The 20,670-nt window shown below is 42.7% G+C and overlaps 1 protein-coding gene across 1 annotated transcript in view; it reads left to right on the forward strand.

The window, feature by feature from the left end:
* The window catches only part of VTCN1 (V-set domain containing T cell activation inhibitor 1), a 65,000-nt gene extending 44,489 nt beyond the window's left edge, over positions 1-20,511 (forward strand). The window contains exons 3-6 of the mRNA XM_047872062.1: positions 911-1,258; positions 4,090-4,368; positions 16,198-16,367; positions 18,816-20,511. Coding sequence (XP_047728018.1) covers positions 911-1,258; positions 4,090-4,368; positions 16,198-16,322 — 752 coding nt within the window. The 3' untranslated portion in view covers positions 16,323-16,367; positions 18,816-20,511. The remainder of the gene's footprint in view (positions 1-910; positions 1,259-4,089; positions 4,369-16,197; positions 16,368-18,815) is intronic.
* The last annotated feature ends 159 nt before the right edge of the window (positions 20,512-20,670 follow it).

The following is a 20,670-nucleotide window of genomic DNA, read 5'->3' on the forward strand; positions in this document are numbered from 1 at the left end:
AATGAGCACTGGGTGTTGTATGGAAACCAAATTGACAATAAATTATATTTTTAAAAAGAAGAAGAAGATTTGGTTAATTAAGTCACCCCTACAGGCATGCCCAGTCATTCAGTTGGTCAGTCCTTCACAGATTGCACAGGCTGTCCACTGGGCAAGTGGGGGAGAGGCGGTGGACACGTCTGGCATCATAATTAATATTTCTACTGGTGGTATGTTTGGAGGGTGGGGTGGTATCTATCTTAAGCCAAAAATCAATTAAATTAAGTACCATTCTTCATTACACCATAGCTAGCACTATAACCTTGACCAAGTCACTTATCTCCTCTTTGCTTTGGTTTCTTCATCATCCAAATGGAGATCAAAGTAACAGCACTTTAGAATCTAGCATTCTCCAGAATCACTAGCCACATTTAGTTAACGTGAGGTCTCACTTCTGTGCCACTTCTGGTTAACCAAGAGTAACAATACCTGATGTGTGTCATTGCAGTTTGCAAATCAAGTTCACGTCCATTTGATTTGATCCTCATAAGAACCCTTTCAGGTGGGGAAGACAGATATCATTCCCTCCATTTTTCTGAGACCCAGAGAGGTTACATGATTTACTCAAGCTCACACAGCTATTAAGTCAGAAAGCCAGGACTTGAATTCCCATTTCAAACTCCAAGTTCCGTATGTTCTCTACTTGTCACCTCTCAAGTTTGGGTTGCCTGTTCCCAAACAGCAGATCTGCTGTAGATCAAGCCTATTGTGTCCCTGTTCTTTCTATTCTTATGTCTTCTTTTTTTATGCCTCTCCTGTTCTTCTACATTTCTAATTTTTTCCAGAAGTGTTTGGCCTTCAGTAATGAAGGGTTTGGTTGTAGACATTCCAAGACTTCCCTCAGCATTGACCCTTGCTTCCTGAATTGCAGGGAGACACTCCATTAGAGTCACTACTCTCACCTCCGCTGGGAACATCGGGGAGGATGGAATCCTGAGCTGCATTTTTGAACCTGACATCAAACTTTCTGATATCGTGATACAGTGGCTGAAGGAAGGTGTTATGGGCTTGGTACATGAGTTCAAAGAAGGCAAAGACGACCTGTCAGACCAAGACGAGATGTTCAGAGGCAGGACGGCTGTGTTTGCGGATCAAGTGATAGGTGGCAATGCCTCTCTGAGGCTGAAAAACGTGCAACTCACAGATGCTGGCACCTACAAATGTTACATCATCACCTCCAAAGGCAAGGGGAATGCTAACCTTGAGTATAAAACTGGAGGTGAGTCACTTTGGGAAAGAGGGAAAGAAAGTGCCCAAAGGTAGGTGCCCAAAGGTATTTGGGGCTAAAGACCATGGATGGCTGATGGAATATGTGTGCCCAAGAGTGACCAATAAGGCGAAGACTGTCTGAATTCTGCCAGCAGCCATCCTTGCTGTCCAAGACCCACAGCAACTCCAAAAATAGCCCCCTATCATATTAGATCTTAAAATCTTCTGCTCTGGACTCTAGTCTTTTCCAGATTTTCAGGTATATTCCCTGAAATATCTTGCCAAAATAAATGTAGTCTCTTTCATGGCAGCCTGTGTCATTACTAGCAAGAGAAACCTGTGATCTGGCCTGAGACTTTTCTACAAGAAGTAGGCCCTAGCCCAAGTCTGAATTCAGTACCTCCAGGGGCTTATGGCAGTGGAACCCATTTTAGGAAGACTTCAAAAGGAACTAATGAAAAACAGTATTGTCCTATAAACTCACTAATCCTCCCCCAGTGAAATCCACCCTTCCTTATCAACTCAGCTTGGTGAATTACTGTACAAGGAACTCAGAAATGTACTGTGAGGAGTAAAAAGATGTTTAAGAAAACTAGATGATTGTCCCCCATCTTGAAGAGCTCTTTGTATAGAGCATATAGAGTTGAGGGCTGGGGCAGAGATAAGAAAAATGGGTAAATAACTATAATAATTGGTAAAGTGTATCAAATGCTTTAAGAGAAATACACATTGATTTGGGGATTCAGAGGGAGAGAGAGATCACATCCAAATGCCTAGGGAGGGGACGGATAGGAAAGCCCCCATGGAGAATTTGGCATTTGAGAAAGGCCTTGCAAGATAGGCAGAAAGTATCCCGAGGTCTCCTGGCCTGCACAGGCCTTCCTTGGACACTTCATAACACGTGTTTATATTTGTTTGAGGCACAGATCTAGAGCCAGACCTGGACAAGTATAGTGACCTGGGCAAGGCAACCTGACTGGGCCTTAGTTTCTTCATCTTAAAATGGGGATTCCTAGGGTCATATCAATGGGACACCGGAGCCAACTGAAAGGGCTTCCAGTGGCAAAGCTGGAACAGTCTGAGCAACCATATAAACAGCATGGTATTAAATTAGAACTCCAAGTATAAAATAAACATGTGAGTCCATACTTCTATAAATATGAGGGAGACGGCACAAACCTTTACAGATGAATTCCAAATAATGTATTTAGATCTCCCCACTCCTGGAGGTAGAGCTTAACACTTCCTCCCTCCCCCATGACCACACATAGTGTGTGTTTTTCTCAGGAAGTCCAGCTTCCAGAGAAACCTGCCTCAGCCGGGTGATCAAAGTTAACCTCATCAGTGATAAGTCATGTTGATAGCATGCCTTCTGATGTGACATGATGAGAAGGATACTCTTCCTCCCACAGTCTTCCTCTCCAAAACCCATAGCACCAATCTAATCATGAGAAAAACATCAGACAGATTCCAAGAGAGGGGCATCCCACAAAATATCTGACCAATACCACTCAAAACTGTCAAGATCAGGAAAAACATGGAAAGACTGAGATACTGTCACAGGCCACAGGAACCTAAGAGGATGGGAGGACCAAATGCAATATGGGATGCTGGGGAAGAAAAAGGACATTAGTGGGAAAACTGGTGAAATGCAAACAAAGTCTGGAGATAAGTTAATAGTTATGTACCAGCGATGGCTTCTATTAAAACTACATAATAGTTATGTACCAGTGATGGGTTTCTCTGGCACATTTTGACAGATGTGCCACGGTTATTTAGGATGTTAACATTAGGGAAAATGGGGTGAGGTGTATACAAGATCTCTGTGCTATCCTGGCAACGTTTCTGTAAATCTAAAATCATGCCAAACTTAAAAGCTTATTTTTAAAATGGTGATAATAGATATCCTTGTAACTGTTGTGAGGATCAAATGAAATAATGTCTGGAATTTGGTACCTGGCACAGAGAACACCCTCAATAAATGGTGGTTCACTGTCATGTACACTCAGTTCCTTACATCATCTCCCGGGAGCTCATTCCCTGCCTGCTGGGGGGGGATGAGCCTCATCTCCCCTGCTAGATGGCAGACTCTTTAAGGGCAAGGCAAGGACTTTCCTTGTACCGCTCACTCAGTTCCAGCACAGTCCCGGGTGAAGGAAAGTGCTAAATAACTTAATAAATTATATCCTGGCATAATAAGCGTTTTACAGTCAAAAGTCCAGGACTTAACATTTTTCCATAAGTATCTTTCTGCCTGAATATTAGAAGAAGCTAGTCTTAATTTCCAAGTTCACTTACCTCCCCAAGAAGGAGAACTATCTTAGAAGAAGACAAATGCCTGCCTCTACCCCTGGACACCAGGGCTGGAGAGGCTCCACCCAAGAAAATCCAAACCACCACGATGGGAAGGCCTGTGTATGGAATTTCTGTGGGCGACAGGTGAATGCTGTTTGTTTTTTCCTTCTCCTTCTCCCTCCCCACCCTAACTTTATCCTCCAGGCAGAAAAATACAGGTACCTGAGAAAATGCCCAATTTCCTTAAGGGATATACTTTCTTGTGATCAACTTTATCCTTTATCTTTAAAGGGATAAACTGGAACTCATCTTAGTTGGAGAGATTTACCTGTTATAACAATGATACCTAAAACTTAGGTCTTGGCCAAAGGGTTGTGTAAATCTTTACTGGAAACTACTATACAATGGGCCATGCACAGACAGCCCACAGGGGAAGTATTGAGTCACTTCAGTGGTGGAAATGACTGTGTTTTTAAGACCTTGCACTTCAAAGGCTATATTGTTTTATTGGTATGACCTTGACATCTGCCCCTTTCAATCCTGCAGCCTTCAGCATCCCAGAGGTGAACGTGGACTATAATGCCAGCTCAGAGAGCCTACGGTGTGAGGCTCCCCGATGGTTCCCCCAGCCTACAGTGGTCTGGGCATCCCAAGTTGACCAGGGAGCCAACTTCTCAGAAGTCTCCAACACCAGCTTTGAGCTGAACTCTGAGAATGTGACCATGAAGGTTGTGTCCGTACTCTACAATGTCACGATCAACAACACGTACTCCTGTATGATTGAGAACAACATTGCCAAAGCCACAGGGGATATCAAAGTGACAGGTGGGTTTCTCCATGCTTTTTGTACACTTTTCGTATGGGTTTATTGGGGGTGAGAATCAAATCTGAATTAAAATCTAATTTCTTTAACAGATATATTATGTATCAGGGAATGGAAAGCTCTAGAGTCCTCTTCATGGAGACCTTAGCCACAATTATAGTTGGGACTGCATTACATAAGAAGAAGCCTAACACAAGACAATATTTATGGCATATAGGTCAAAAATTGCAATGAGGCTTCATCTTGTATGCCTTCTCATTGACTGGGGGTGGTTCCCTGGAAAGCAGTATTTAGGAATCTGTGGCCCTAACTCAGTAGGTCTGCTTTGGTGAAGCAATGAGGAAAATGACAATTATTTGACATCTTTGACATATTCAGCTGGTGATCTACATGCCTAGCCCCCCAAAACTGATTTGGTTCTAGCCTGCTTTTGAGAAGACGTTTTTAGGGTCTGACTTAGTCTTATTCAGCCCATCTGGGACTGGCTCATGATCCCACTAACACTGGCCTGGGATTTATCTGAAAGCTCTGGCATTAAGTGGCCTCCCAGGCTGACACGACCAAGACTCAGAGAGGCCCAACATGCTAGTTTCCCTGCTTTCATGCACACACACACACACACACACACACACACACACACAAAACCTAGGGTTGAGCTAGTGTCTAGAAAATGCACAGACTGGATTATGACTTTTAAGACCGTCCCTACGGCAGCTGAATTAAAAATTCAGTCTAGAGTGGAAGGCGTATGTCAGGAGAACTGCTGTCTCATATCCAGCCCAGAACCAGTGGAATACCTTGCACATTTAAGAGCCCTATCAAGAATGTTTGCTGAATTTAGCAGATCCTGCACACCGAGAAAACTGATTTGAGGATTAACACAACAATCTGCACAACCTGAACCACAGAACTCAGCAGGTACATGGTGCAGAGAGGCGAACCGGGGGAGAGAAGCCATGGAGGGCAGGGAGCTGTTTTTCCATCCAGGGAGATGATGGAGAATACAGGAAAAGCACTCCCCCTCAAAAACAGCTGGACAGAAAGCGGAAAAGTGGAAACAGTCGCAGGGACTGAACTGAAAAGGGAGAAAGGAGAGGAGGTTTAAATTCCATTAAGACTATAAACAGGGAGCGCAGAGTCTGCAACTCCGCAGCTGATACCTGGCGGTGCTCCGGTGGGAAGGGTGAATCCCCAGGAGCAGAGTGGGGTCCGGGGCTCTTCGGGCCACACAGGGAGAGGAGGTTCCCCTGCTGGGAGGACATTTGGTAGAGGCTGTGCGGCCACCCGGAGAACAACCGCATTCGCTGGTGCTGGAACAAGTTCGCTGGGGGTGAAGCCAGATGCGGGTTGAAATTTTCCATAATCCCTGAAACGCTGCTGCCACCTGATTGCGGGAACTTTCTCTGGGGTGGCTGGCACCCAGCCAAGCCGCAGTCTCTGGGCGTCAGCAGCACAGTCCCGCCAACGTTCCTGGGGGTGGCGGCACCTGGCCAGTGCTCGGTGAGACCCTCCCGCAGAGGGGCGGAGCGGGTCAGAGCGGCGGTCCCTCGAAAGTGAGGGGTCGGGAAACACAGTCTCATTTGAGATAAAACTCAGGAGGGAAGTGCCGCCTGGCACCCTGATGGCTTGGTCATGCAGGGTATAAAAGCAGGGAGCCGCCACAAACCAGAGACAAAGGATGGGTGTGTGACTAGAGACGGGGTCGCTGGGTGACACCATTTTTGCCCTTCCCGCGCATGCGCATACGCACCTACAAACGCCACAACAATCCACCCTGGTAAGCTAAGCAGCACCATCTAGTGGAGAAGGGAGCCATTACACTGAGCCCCGCCCAACTGGGCCAACCTCGCTCTTCGGGAACATGACAAATCTCTCCACCTACTTAGTTTACGGACTATAAAGTACTTCATAGTTTGACTTCTAGGGGAAAACGGTGTAACTTCAATTGTATTTCAGTCTGTTCACTGGCCCATCTATTCAATTTTTTTTTCCTTTATTTTTCTTTCTCTTTCTCTTTTTCATTTCTTCTTTTTCTTGAATACAGAAACAGAAAAAATTTATTTTTACTTTCAATTTTTATTAAAAATATTTTTCTTTAATTTTTTTCTACTATATTTTTTAGTCTTGTGTAAATTTTTTCAAATTCTATTTTACTTCCATCTTATCATTTTATTCTATCTCAGTGTATTCATTTTTTCAAACTTTCAAATGATTTCTTTTTTTTTCTTTCCCCTTTTTCCTCTAATCTATTAAGCCCCTTTCAACACCCAGACCAAAACACACCTAGGATCTAGCACCATTTATTTGATTTTGTGTGTGTGTTTGTTGTTTTTAATTTTTTAATTTTAATTATTTTAATTTTAATTGTTTTTAATTTTTTTACCTAATTAATTCCTTTTCTCCCTTCAAAATGATTAAACAAAGGAACTCACTCCAAAAGAAAGAGCAGGAAGAAACAACAGCCAGGGACTTAACTAACACAGACACAAGCAAGATGTCTGAACCAGAATTTAGAATCACGATAATAAGAATACTAGCTGGAGTTGAAAATAGATTAGAATCCCTTTCTGTGGAAATAAAGAAGTAAAAGCTAGTCATAATGAAATAAAAAGTGCTATAACTGAACTGCAATCTTGAATGGATGCCACGGCGGCAAGGACTGATGAGGCAGAGCAGAGAATCAGCGATCTAGAGGACAAACTTCTAGAGAATAATGAAGCAGAAAAAAAGAAGACTAAGACAAAAGAGCACGATTTAAGAATTAGAGAAATCAGTGACACATTAAAAAGGAACAATATCAGAATCATAGGGGTCCCAGAAGATGAAGAGAGAGAAAAAGGGGTAGAAGGGTTATTTAAGCAAATCATAGCAGAAAACTTTCCTAACCTGGGACAAGACACAGACATCAAAATCCAGAAAGCACAGAGGACTCCCATTAGATTCAACAAAAACCGACCATCAGCAAGGCATATCATAGTCAAATTCACAAAATATTCAGGTAAGGAAAGAATCATGAAAGCAGCAAGGGGAAAAAGTCCTCAACCTACGAGGGAAGACAGATCAGGTTTGCAGCAGACCTATCCACAGAAACTTGGCAGGCCAGAAAGGAATGGCAGGATATATTCAAAGTGCTGAATCAGAAAAATATACAGCCAAGAATTCTTTATCCAGCAAGGCTGTCATTCAAAATAGAAGGAGAGATAAAAAGTTTCCCAGACAAACAAAAATTAAAGGAGTCTGTGACCACTAAACCAGCCCTGCAAGAAATTTCAAGGGGGACTCTCTGAGGGGAGAAAAGACTATATCAATATATATTTATATATATATATATTTATATATATATAATTATAATATATATTATAATATAATATAATATTATATATATAATATAATATAATATATATATATCAAAAGCAACACGGGATAGAAGGAACATACTTAAAGATCATAAAAGCCATTTATGAAAAGCCCACAGCTAACATCATCCTCAACGGGGAAAAACTGAGAGCTTTTTCCCTGAGATCAGGAACACGACAAGGATGCCCACTCTCACCACTGCTGTTTAACATAGTGCTGGAAGTTCTAGCATCAGCAATCAGACAACAAAAGGAAATCAAAGGCACCAAAATTGGCAAAGATGAAGTCAAGCTTTCGCTTTTTGCAGATGACATGATATTATACATGGAAAATCCGATAGACTCCACCAAAAGTCTGCTAGAACTGATACATGAATTCAGCAAAGTTGCAGGATACAAAATCAATGTACAGAAATCAATTGCATTCTTATACACTAACAATGAAGCAACAGAAAGACAAATAAAGAAACTGATCCCATTCACAATTGCACCAAGAAGCATAAAATACCTAGGAATAAATCTAACCAAAGATGTAAAGGATCTGTATGCTGAAAATTATAGAAAGCTTATGAAGGAAATTGAAGAAGATTTAAAAAAATGGAAAGACATTCCCTGCTCATGGATTGGAAAAATAAATATTGTCAAAATGTCAATACTACCCAAAGCTATCTACACATTCAATGCAATCCCAATCAAAATTGCACCAGCATTCTTCTCGAAACTAGAACAAGCAATCCTAAAATTCATATGGAACCACAAAAGGCCCCGAATAGCCAAAGGAATTTTGAAGAAGAAGACCAAAGCAGGAGGCATCACAATCCCAGACTTTAGCCTCTACTACAAAGCTGTCATCATCAAGACAGCGTGGTATTGGCACCAGAACAGACACATAGACCAATGGAATAGAATAGAAACCCCAGAACTAGACCCACAAACGTATGGCCAACTCATCTTTGACAAAGCAGGAAAGAACATCCAATGGAAAAAAGACAGCCTCTTTAACAAATGGTGCTGGGAGAATTGGACAGCAACATGCAGAAGGTTGAAACTAGACCACTTTCTCACACCATTCACAAAAATAAACTCAAAATGGATAAAGGACCTAAATGTGAGACAAGAAACCATCAAAACCTTAGAGGAGAAAGCAGGAAAAGACCTCTCTGACCTCAGCCGTAGCAATCTCTTACTCGACACATCCCCAAAGGCAAGGGAATTAAAAGCAAAAGTGAATTACTGGGACCTTATGAAGATAAAAAGCTTCTGCACAGCAAAGGAAACAACCAACAAAACTAAAAGGCAACCAACGGAATGGGAAAAGATATTCGCAAATGACATATCGGACAAAGGGCTAGTATCCAAAATCTATAAAGAGCTCACCAAACTCCACACCCGAAAAACAAATAACCCAGTGAAGAAATGGGCAGAAAACATGAATAGACACTTCTCTAAAGAAGACATCCGGATGGCCAACAGGCACATGAAAAGATGTTCAGCGTCGCTCCTTATCAGGGAAATACAAATCAAAACCACACTCAGGTATCACCTCACGCCAGTCAGAGTGGCCAAAATGAACAAATCAGGAGACTATAGATGCTGGAGAGGATGTGGAGAAACGGGAACCCTCTTGCACTGTTGGTGGGAATGCAAATTGGTGCAGCCACTCTGGAAAGCAGTGTGGAGGTTCCTCAGAAAATTAAAAATAGACCTACCCTATGACCCAGCAATAGCACTGCTAGGAATTTATCCAAGGGATACAGGAGTACTGATGCATAGGGCCACTTGTACCCCAATGTTCATAGCAGCACTCTCAACAATAGCCAAATTATGGAAAGAGCCTAAATGTCCATCAACTGATGAATGGATAAAGAAATTGTGGTTTATATACACAATGGAATATTACGTGGCAATGAGAAAAAATGAAATATGGCCTTTTGTAGCAACGTGGATGGAACTGGAGAGTGTGATGCTAAGTGAAATAAGCCATACAGAGAAAGACAGATACCATATGGTTTCACTCTTATGTGGATCCTGAGAAACTTACCAGGAACCCATGGGGGAGGGGAAGGAAAAAAAAAAAAAAAGAGGTTAGAGTGGGAGACAGCCAAAGCATAAGAGACTGTTAAAAACCGAGAACTGAGGGTTGATGGAGGGTGGGAGGGAGGGGAGGGTGGGTGATGGGTATTGAGGAGGGCACCTTTTGGGATGAGCACTGGGTGTTGTATGGAAACCAATTTGTCAATAAATTTCATAAAAAATAAAAAAAAAATAAAATAAAATAAAATAAAATATATTGAAAGACAAAAAAAAAAAAAAAAAAGCAACAAAGACTAGAAAGGACCAGAGAACACCACCAGAAACTCCAACTCTACAAGCAACATAAAGGTAATAAATTCATATCTTTCAGTACTCACTCTAAACACCAATGGACTAAATACTCCAATCAAAAGATGCAGGGTAACAGAATGGATAAGAAAACAAGATCCACCTATATGCTGTTTACAAGAGACCCACTTTAGACCTAAAGACACCTTCAGATTGAAAGTAAGGGATGGAGAACCATCTATCCTGCTAATGGTCGACAAAAGAAAGCCAGAGTAGCCATACTTATATCAGACCATCTAGACTTTAAAATAAAGACCGTATCAAGAGATGAAAAAGGGCATTATATCATAATTAAGGGGACCATCCACCAAGAAGACCTAACAATTGTAAACATTTATACTCCAAATGTGTGAGCACCCAAATATATAAATCAATTAATCACAAGCATAAAGAAACTCATCCATAATACCATAATAGTAGGGGACTTCAACACCCCACTTACAACAATGGACAGATCATCTAATCAGAAAATCAATAAGGAAAAATGGCTTTGAATGACACACTGGACCAGATGGGCTTAACAGATATATTCAGAACATTTCATCCTAAAGTAGTGGAATACACATTCTTCTCCAGTGCACATGGAACATTCTCCAGAATAGACCACATACTGGGACACAAATCAGCCCTCAACAAGTACAAAAAGATCGAGATCATACCGTGCATATTTTCAGACCACAATGCTATGAAACTTGAAATCAACCACAAGAAAAAATTTGGAAAGGTTACAAATACTTGGAGACTAAAGAACCTCCTACTAAAGAATGAATGGGCTAACCAAGAAGTTAAAAAGGAAATTAAAAAGTACATGGAAGCCAATGAAAATGATAACACCACAGCCCAAAACCTCTGGGATTCAGCAAAGGTGGTCATAAGAGGAAAGTATATAGCAATCCAGGCCTTCCTAAAGAAGAAAGAAAGGTCTCAGATACACAATCTAACCTTAAACCTTAAAGAGCTGGAAAAAGAACAGCAAATAAAACCCAAAACCACCAGAAGACAGGAAATACTAAAGATTAGAGCAGAAATCACTGCAAAGGAAACAATCAACAAAACTAAAAGGCAATCAACAGAATGGGGAAAGACATTTGTAAATGACATATCAGATAAAGCGCTAGTATCCAAAATCTATAAAGAACTCACCAAACTCCACACCTGAAAAACAAATAATCCAGTGGAGAAATGGGAAGAAGACATGAATAGACACTTTTCCAAAGAAGACATCCAAATGGCCAACAGACACATAAAAAGATGCTCAATGTCACTCCTCATGAGGGAAATACAAATCAAAACCACACTGAGATACCACCTCATGCCGGTCAGAGTGGCTAAAATGAACAAATCAGGAGACTATAGATGCTGGCGAGGATGTGGAGAAATGGGAACCCTCTTGCACTGTTGGTGGGAATGCAAACTGGTACAGCCACTCTGGAAAACAGTATGGAGGTTCCTCAAAAAATTAAAAATAGATCTACCCCATGACCCAACAATAGCACTGCTAGGAATTTACCCAAGGGATACAGGAGTGCTGATGCATACGGGCACATGTACCTCAATGTTTACAGCAGCACTTTAAACAATAGCCAAATTATGGAAAGAGCCTAAATTTCCATCAACTAATGAATGGATAAAGAAGATGTGGTTTATATATACAATGGAATACTACTTGGCAATGAGAAAGAATAAAATCTGGCCATTTGCAGCAACGTGGATAGAATTGGAGAATGTTATGCTAAGTGAAATAAGTCTGGGAGAGAAAGTCAGATCCCACATGTTTTCACTCATATGTGGATCCTGAGAAACTTAACAGAAGACCATGGGGGAGGGAGAAGGGGGGGAAGTTACAGGGAGGGAGGCAAACCATAAGAGACTCTTAAATACTGAGAACAAACTGAGGGTTGATGGGGGGTGGGGGAGAGGGGAAAGTGGGTGATGGGCATTGAGAAGGGCACATGTTGGGATGAGCACTGGGTATTATATGGAAACCAATTTGACAATAAATTATATTTAATATAAAAAAAAAGATTAGAGCAGAAATCAATGCTATCGAAACCCAAAAAAACAGTAGAACAGATCAATGAAACCAGAAGCTGGTTCTTTGAAAGAATTAACAAAATTGACAACCCCCTAGCCAGTTTGATCAAGAATGTTTGCTGAATTTAACTGAATAAATCATATTTCTGTCAGCTTACTTTTTAATTTAAAATTGTAAATATGAAAAAGCAATCTGTGGCATGGGAGAAAGTATTTGCAAATCATATATCTGATAAAGGGTTAGTATCCAGAATCCATGAGGAACTTCTACAACTCAACAACAACAAAAAAAATCAAATAACCCAATTAAAAAAATGGACAAAGACCTTGAACGGACATTTCTCCAAAGAAGATACAAACAAATGGCCAACCAACATATGAAAAGATGCTCAATATCACAAATCATCAGAGAAATGCAAATCAAAATCACATATCGCCCCACAACCATTAGAAGAGCTAGTATCAAAAAAAAAAAAAAATCCCAGGAAAAAACGAGTTTTGGTGAGGATGTGAAGAAATTGGAACCATTGTACATGTTGATGAGATTATAAAATGGTGCAGCCGCTCTAGAAAACAGAACGGAGATTCCTCAAAGAATTAAAAATAGAACTAGCATGTGATCTAACAATACCTTCTGTGTATATATCCAAAAGAATTGAAAGCAGTTTCTCAAAGAGAAATTTGTTCACCCATGTTCATAGCAGCATGATTCACAATAGACAAGAGATGGAAACAACCCAAAATGTCCATAAGAGATATATGAATAAACGAAATGTGGTGCATGCATGCAATGGAATATTACTCAGCCCTACAAAGGAAGGAAATTCTCTCACATGCTGCAAAGTGGGTAAATTTTCAGAATATCATGCTACATGAAATAAGCCAGTCATAGAGAGACAAATCCTCTATGATCCTACTCATGTGAGATATCTAATGGAGTAGTCAAATTCATAGAAATAGAAAGTAGAATGGTGGTCACCAGCAGCTTGGGGGAAGAGAAGGGCAAAGGGAGTTGTTTAATGGGTATAGAGTTTCAGATTTGCAAGATGAAAAAGTTTTGGAAGTCTGTTTCACAATAATGTGAATATATTTAGAACTACTGAACTGTACGTTTAAAAATGGTAAAGATGGTACATCTGTGATATGTTTACCACAATAAAAAAAGTATCTAACCAAAAAAAAAAAATCATACATATGAGAAAAAGAGAGCTCTTCCGCCATCCTGAGGAACAAATTGGTGACTGTACTAAATAGATGCTCTTAGTTGACTGCAACAGAAAACCAGCTCAAACAGGCCTAAGGTAAAAGGGAAATTTAATAAAAGAACATTAGGGTATCTTGTAGAACCAAGGACACAAAGTGCAGTTTGGCTTCAGGAAGTGCTGGAACCAAGAATTTAAACTCTATTGGGATTGTCAATTCTCTAGTCTCTCTTTACTCTCTAATTTGGTTTCTCTTGTTTTAGTCTCTAGGGCAGAATGTGAGTGCCAAGAGTTCCTAGTTTAAAAGTCTCTCTCACTCAGTAGAGTAACCAGAGTGAGCCTTAATCCCTCAGTCCTAGCCTACATTCTCAGAAAGGCTCAACTTGGGTCAGCTGCCCACACACAGACCAATGGGATAGTACCTGATGGATGGAAGGCCTTCCTAGAAGGAAAGGGGGGAATGAAGCATTGGGCATTTAGAACAACGGGTGTTAACACCAGTATCTCAGTTCAGATCTCAATAAATATCTCCAAACTGTGTAACTAATGCCTTCTAATAGAAAGGACAATAACTGAACAAACCGCAGAAATTGAGCACACGTTTTATTCTGTGAGCAGATTCTTTTTCCACACGTGTTTATTGAATGCATTAGGACAAGTGTCCCATGTATCAGTACTAGGACTGACTACCTTATGGCAGCATGACATAGCTCAAAATTCAGAAAATTAACACAATTCCTTCTTGCCATGTACAAAGTAATGACTCCATACATGTTTTTAAACAACCGGATGAGACCATGAAGTTTATATCCTGTGTTCTCTGACTATACTGCTAATTTAGGCCATTCATTCAGCAAGTATCTATTGTGTGCCAAACATGTACAAAGCAGTTTTTCAAGCCCTATGAACTACTGAGATGAATAACACAAATGTCATAAGAGAGGTCAGTCACAGTGTAGACATGGCGTCTAGGGGAAAGCGCTAATTATGACTGTGGCTCAGTAGACGAGGCAGAGTTCAAGCTAGGCTTTGAAGGACAAGAAGAATGGTTTTGGTAGAGTAGGAAAGTATGAAGTCAGGAACCTATGGCAGCGGTCCAGGGGAGAAACGATGAGGGCTTCACCTGGGGCAGTGAGAGTGGAAAGGAAAGAGGAAGAATCAAAGGTTAATGAAAAAAACGATCTTGGTGACACAAATAGGATGGACGACAGCAAGAGCAAGTCAAAATGCATCTGGTATTTCTACCCAGCTTGCTTAGGACGTTAGTAATGCTGTCGACAAAAAACAAAAACAAAAACAAAAACAAAAACCTAAAACACAGGAGAAGACACATGAAGACGAGGGTTCTAGAGATGTGGAGCTGACAAGACCCATTGTGCACACAGGTACACATGTCCACTGCTTAGCACATTATCCAGCATGTGACAGCATTCTCCCCCAAACCTTCAACTCTACTCTACATTTTTCCTTCCATGACCAGGGATCCCCATCAGTGTAACCCTTCTAGCCTCTCTCTTCTCTCCCTTCCTCCCCTTCTTCCCCAAGGAGGAGGAATTAATTTATCTGATGGGTGACCTTAATAGGAGAAGCTAGACACAAGGAGTTTGGCTCCATTCTTTCCTTTCCTCTCTAGCTAACCCCCAGGAAGTCTACATTCTATTCCGCTCCTCTAAGCCACCAGTTTTTCCCAAGCGCAATCTGCCCTTGTGACGGGAAGCCTGTCCCTGTCTGGTGCTGCCCGTCCCTGGGACAGCCTGGGCTGCAGCCCATCTGCCTGAAGATGAAGCTTCATCTTTTATTGTCGCCCTTGCCAATAATAAAGGTGCTATTCTGGTCTTCCAGCAGCCCCACTCTTTTTATCCCATCCTTTAATTGATTCAGAACTCAGCTGGGGAAGAGAGTGGGGCGTTTGTTTGTTTGTTTTGTTTTTTTACTGGACTCCTTTGAACCCCAATGGCAGGTGCTCAAAAAATATTTACTGAATGATTAAATTTTTAACTGACATATTCGGTAGCAGCCGTAAATCCAGATGTGGAACTTGGGACGGGGGTTCACACTATGGAGGTGGGTCTGGAAGCGATCATCAGCCTAGTGGAAGTAAAACTTACTGGGCTTGAGTGGGGTCATTGTTATTGTTGTGCCAGGTGATACCTCCTGAGTGCTTAGTACGTGCCAGGTCCTGTTCAAAGTGCTTTACACGTATTAACTCACTAATCCTCAGAAGTTGTCTAGGGAGTAGATTGTTATTATTTTTAGCCTGGTTTTATAGGTGAAGAAACTGAGGCATGTACAGATTGAGTAACTTGCCTAAAGTCACACAGCCAGCAAGTGTCACTGCTGGAATGAACTAGATGAGACTGGGGTGTCTAGGAAGGAAAGAGAGTAAAAGAAGAGTAATTTCATTTCTTCACTTCTACCTTTCTCTGCTTCAAAATGAGGACGATACTTTCTCAATGCTTTGTAGTGCTGTGAGGAAGCAAAGGACACAGAGCCTGCAAAGGTGCCTGCCTACAGGAACAAATACGTCTGAAAGCAAACACTGGCCATGACTGCTCACCCTATTCGTTGTTTGCTGAGCGGTAACAATCTCTGTATTGGCATTGTTTTTCATTTGGCTGAGTGTCCGCTGGAGTGGACCACAGAATGGAACTTCCTTTGAAGAAGGAGAAAGCTCAGATTTTAAGCCAGTTTCGAGGGGTAGAGAATAGGGTACAGAACTGCCCCCTAACTGGGGTACAAGGTGTATTAGAAACAACTTGTTGAGTCTTTCAGGTACTTTTCTTTGCTACCCAGCCATGCGAAGAAGACCTCCAGCTTTTCCTCTGTGACCCCTGAACTTGTTTCTGTCCCTTTGTAGACTCGGAGATTAAAAGGCGGAGTCACCTGCAGCTGCTGAACTCAAAGGCCTCCCTGTGTGTCTCTTCTTTCTTTGCCATCATCTGGGGACTCCTGCCTCTCTCCCCTTACCTGATGCTCAAATAAGGTGCCTTGGCCACACGGAAACATGCACAGTCACTGGTACGACAGGTGAGATGAATCACGAATGGGGTGGGGGTCGGTTCCGTGGGTGCTGGTGTTCCTCACACGAGGCAAGCAACCTCCGGCATCAGCCTCAGAGAGAAACACTGGACGGTGCCAGGCCAGTGGGCACTATTCCCACCGGTATTGTGAAAGGTAAATGTTTGTGAACAAAGAGTGTAGCTCTCATCGATACGCTTAGGGCAGAAAACAACGATGCCATTCAAATATTTGTGTAAATTCAAACATCTTTTCATTTATTGAGTCACCCATCCACAAGGCAAAAAGAGAAAGAGAAAGAGATGTTTGGCCCCGAGAGTTCCCCTGGATTTCACCGTTATTTTCCGAAGCATCATGACATGAACATCATTGCTTCCACAAGTGACCTCCTCCTACCCCCCCAGCAAAGCTCCTCTTGACCAGAAATTTGACAAGTGACTCAGCAACCAGCCTCCCCTGTTGAGGCTTCTCCCTGTCACCTCAGTCCTCCGGCTCCAATCACTGGCAGGACGTTTCTCTCTGAATCACCTTCTGCGTGTGGAATTTGTACACAGCTGAGCTCATGAAGCTCCAGTCGGCACGACCACATTCGGTGGCATCACCACCATGGGGCCAGGCTCACAACCTTAGAGCTATTTTTTGTCCCCCTGTGGCCTTCGTGTCCATTTGCTACCAAGCCCTGTAGCACTGTCCCATGTTGTCCCTCAGATTGACCCTAATCCAGCCTTCATTGCTTCACACACCAGCCTAGTTCTAAAACCTTATACTTGCTCCTTCCTTTCCCTGTTTCCGGTGATAGGAGACAAGATAGCAAAATAAAATTATTCAAATGCTATTTTCATCACAGCCCTCCTTTGCTCTGGGACCTCAAGTGACTCTCTGGGCACTGTTACGTCAAAGTTGAAGTCCTCAGCCGTGCGGTCACAGCTCTCTAATGGTGTCTCGCCCTGAACTTCCTCCTCCTCTCAGCTGCCCACTCCTCTCTCTGGCTCTGCTCCCTCTCTTCACTGCTCCTTCCTGGAGGTGCCCTCTGCTCTATGGCGACCCAAACCCATGCTTCCTTCACCCATTTCAATCGAGTGCCTCCCAGCTTATGGCCCACTTTCCTGATGGTCCCTATATTCCGCATCCCCTTGGCAAGCATGAATAATGTATGATATCTTCCACTCTCTAAGGCACATCCACTCCTTGCCTAGATTGTTAAGTAGGGCAGGCGAAGCTCTGTTGATCTGCTTTTCATTCTTTCTCCTGCTCCAAACACAACCGCGCAGTGCACAGAAAGGATTCTCTGTAAGGAAACCAGCCAGTTCCCGCCTCCACCGCTGCCAGCGGAGGGAGATTTCCCTGAGGAAACTCTCTCTTGAGGATCTCACTAGTAGAAGGAACGCTTTCTTCTTTCCTTCATGCCCCACAACACTGTAAACACATTTTTAATATCCTGCAACTAGATAATCTGACCTATAAAGTATAGCTTATTCATCTTTACCTTGTATTCCCTTCAAGCAGTAATTTGCAGGCTTTTTTAAAAGCCGTGACATACATGTAGGGGATAATGTTCACATGCAGTATGTATAGGTTATATACTGTTAACTGATTAGCTCTTTCTCCCTAGAACTATAGAGGGATAACCTTGAAATATTTTGTTTAATAACCAAATAGATCATTACTTATGACACACATGATAAGTGACGGTTGGGGAAGGTCAATGAAAAGACATGACTGTCAGTTGACCTATGAGCTAGACCCGGGTGATCAGAGGCTCCTCACCTCCTCCTCTGTCCTTGGAATGAGGTTCCCACTTGCCTTTCCCACTCCCAGAGGCTGCTCCAAGAACATGGCCTTGAGATGATGATGTGGTGTTGAGAACACCTTGCACGGTATTTGAACATCCTGAAGGCCCCTTTATGTATAAAGATTTGCAGGGATCCACTCATCTTGTTGTCGCCCATGACAAGCCTCATATGTAAGTGCCCTCTGCTCACTGACACTGCCACCTACCAACCTGGAGTAACCGGCCTCCTTGGATCTCTCCCTGACCTACATGTTGAGGGTGGGGGGCGGGGGGGGGGGGAGCGGGGGAGGCAGTGTCGGATTACACCCAGGAAGCTCTGAGACAGCTGCCAACCAACACGGGTCACAACACTTTAGGTCACATGCTTTCCTTGGTTGGAAACTCAAGCAGAAGTCATCTTTCTGCTTCTACCCAGGAGCCTCATAGTTCATCTCTCAGTTCCGGTTTGCTCTAAGGATGATCCCCTCCCTTAAGAAGAGACTCAAGCCATCTCCTTTCCCCCAGCAACCCATGGTACCATGTGGTCTTGGTGGAACACCATCAAAATACAGAATAACCAGCCCATTTCTGAACAAGAGATACCCATATACAGGGGCAGAGACCATCAGTTCTCAATAAATGTTTGCTGAATGGTTGTAATGATAGCCTATTTCTGTTCTTTTCAGAAGCCCAGGAATCTGCAGAAGTATTTCACCACAAGATATGACCTAGTTTTACATTTCTGGGGGGAAATGAAATTTGGAGTGAACAAATAAGATCAAGAAGCAAAAAAAAGCCAAAAGCAACCCACGGAAGACTCCAAGATGAACAAGACAAATCTATCTTCAAAGATGTATAATTAAAGCTGGGAACATAATTCACCTGAACTGGAAATGTGTTAAGACTGAGTAAAATGCATGTGGAGACAGGTGTATCCATACCTCAGGGACCTCCCCTTACCCCTGCCCATCCAGGGAGTGAGAGGAAGGGATACTGTATCTCCCTCGTCTCTGAATCTTTATATTGCTGTAATGTTGCCCTAAAATCCCAGAACGTTCTGACTGCAATAGATCCACATCTTCTACTCTATGAATTAAACGGCCGTGGATATAATATGAAGCTGCTAATTGGGTGTCCCTTCACAATTCAGAGATGGCTGAATTTTAGTGATGGGTCAAATCACTTTCCATTAGGATGACCCAAGAGCGCCTTGGAATCTCCTTCCACCTGACAAATGCTAAAGAAGTGTGGAGAAGGTCATAAATGTAACACAAAAATTATGACACGGATTTTCTAAATTACCTGAGCCTCTTGTTTCTAAAACAAACAAATGCCATTACATTTCCCAGATGATGTTCATCCTGAACGGTCCGGGAAAGGACCTCCCACCATCACTGTATAGGGCACCGTATCATCATGAGGTGTCAGGCTTCTGCTTTGTATCCTGCATGGACGGCGATGACCTCAACTCTCAACAGCATCTAGAGCATGCTCAGCTACTCAACGATGGTGATTTTTCACACCCATCCCCACACACAGGGGACATCTGGATATGTCTGGAGACAACTGGAGGTGTCACAACTCAGGGGAGAGGGGAGGGTGCTACTGTCACGGATAGAACTCAGGGAGGTTGCTCAACATCCTACAATGTACAGGACGACCACCCACAACAAAGAATTATCTGGCCCAAAACGTCAGTCGTGCTGTCACAAGAAGCCCTGATGCAGAGTAGACAAGGATCTAGAAAAGAGGGGAGCAAACAAAGCTGTTTGCTTCCCACAAACAGGCCCTGTCCTCGGTCTCAGCACAGAGGTGTCAGCACAGACAGCCAGAGCTCAGTGTCAGGCAATCAGGCATTCCCGATGGGGTTGTCTTCAGCTGGGTCCTTTCCCTCTGTCCTAGTGTACAAATCAGGCTCTGTCAGATCGGCCTGCACTCCATCTCAAGTTCTCGTGCTCCAAATTTGGAGCTCAGGACCTTGCCTGGTCACACTTCAAATTAAGGCAACAAAAACATGTACCTTCCTTGAAACACACAGAGACTTCTGAAAGCAGGGGCGATGAACCTTTGAAGTGAGACCCTGAGGAATGAAGCTCTGATCGAAAAGAACGTTCTGTTCACAACCCCCCTGCCCGTACTCTTCATGTGTTGACCACTGGCCTCCCGGCACTTTGGACCCACCGTGACTGTATTACATTTTGTTATAGAAAACTTGATTTTTGAGTTCTGACCATTCAAGAGAATGATTAAATACGCATTTCCTATGCTATTGTCTGTCTGGTCTGTCAAACAAAGCGAGCGTAAGGGAAGATGGATAAAAAGCCAGGGATCAAGTTCTGAAGATTAGAACGTAGCACATAACAGGCCTTCAACAAGTGTTTGTTGAATGAAAAGATAAATGAATAGGATGCGAGCACGGGCCAACTGGCTGGGCCTAGTTACTTGAGGAAAGTCTATAGGCTTTACCAGCCTGCCGTGTCTCTATCAGGGAAAGGTCTCAGTGGCTTGAGGCAGATCAGTTTGGGAGAATACATAAAGGTA

This window comes from Prionailurus viverrinus, chromosome C1 (assembly GCF_022837055.1).
Source record: "Prionailurus viverrinus isolate Anna chromosome C1, UM_Priviv_1.0, whole genome shotgun sequence".
Taxonomy (NCBI): Eukaryota; Metazoa; Chordata; class Mammalia; order Carnivora; family Felidae; genus Prionailurus; species Prionailurus viverrinus.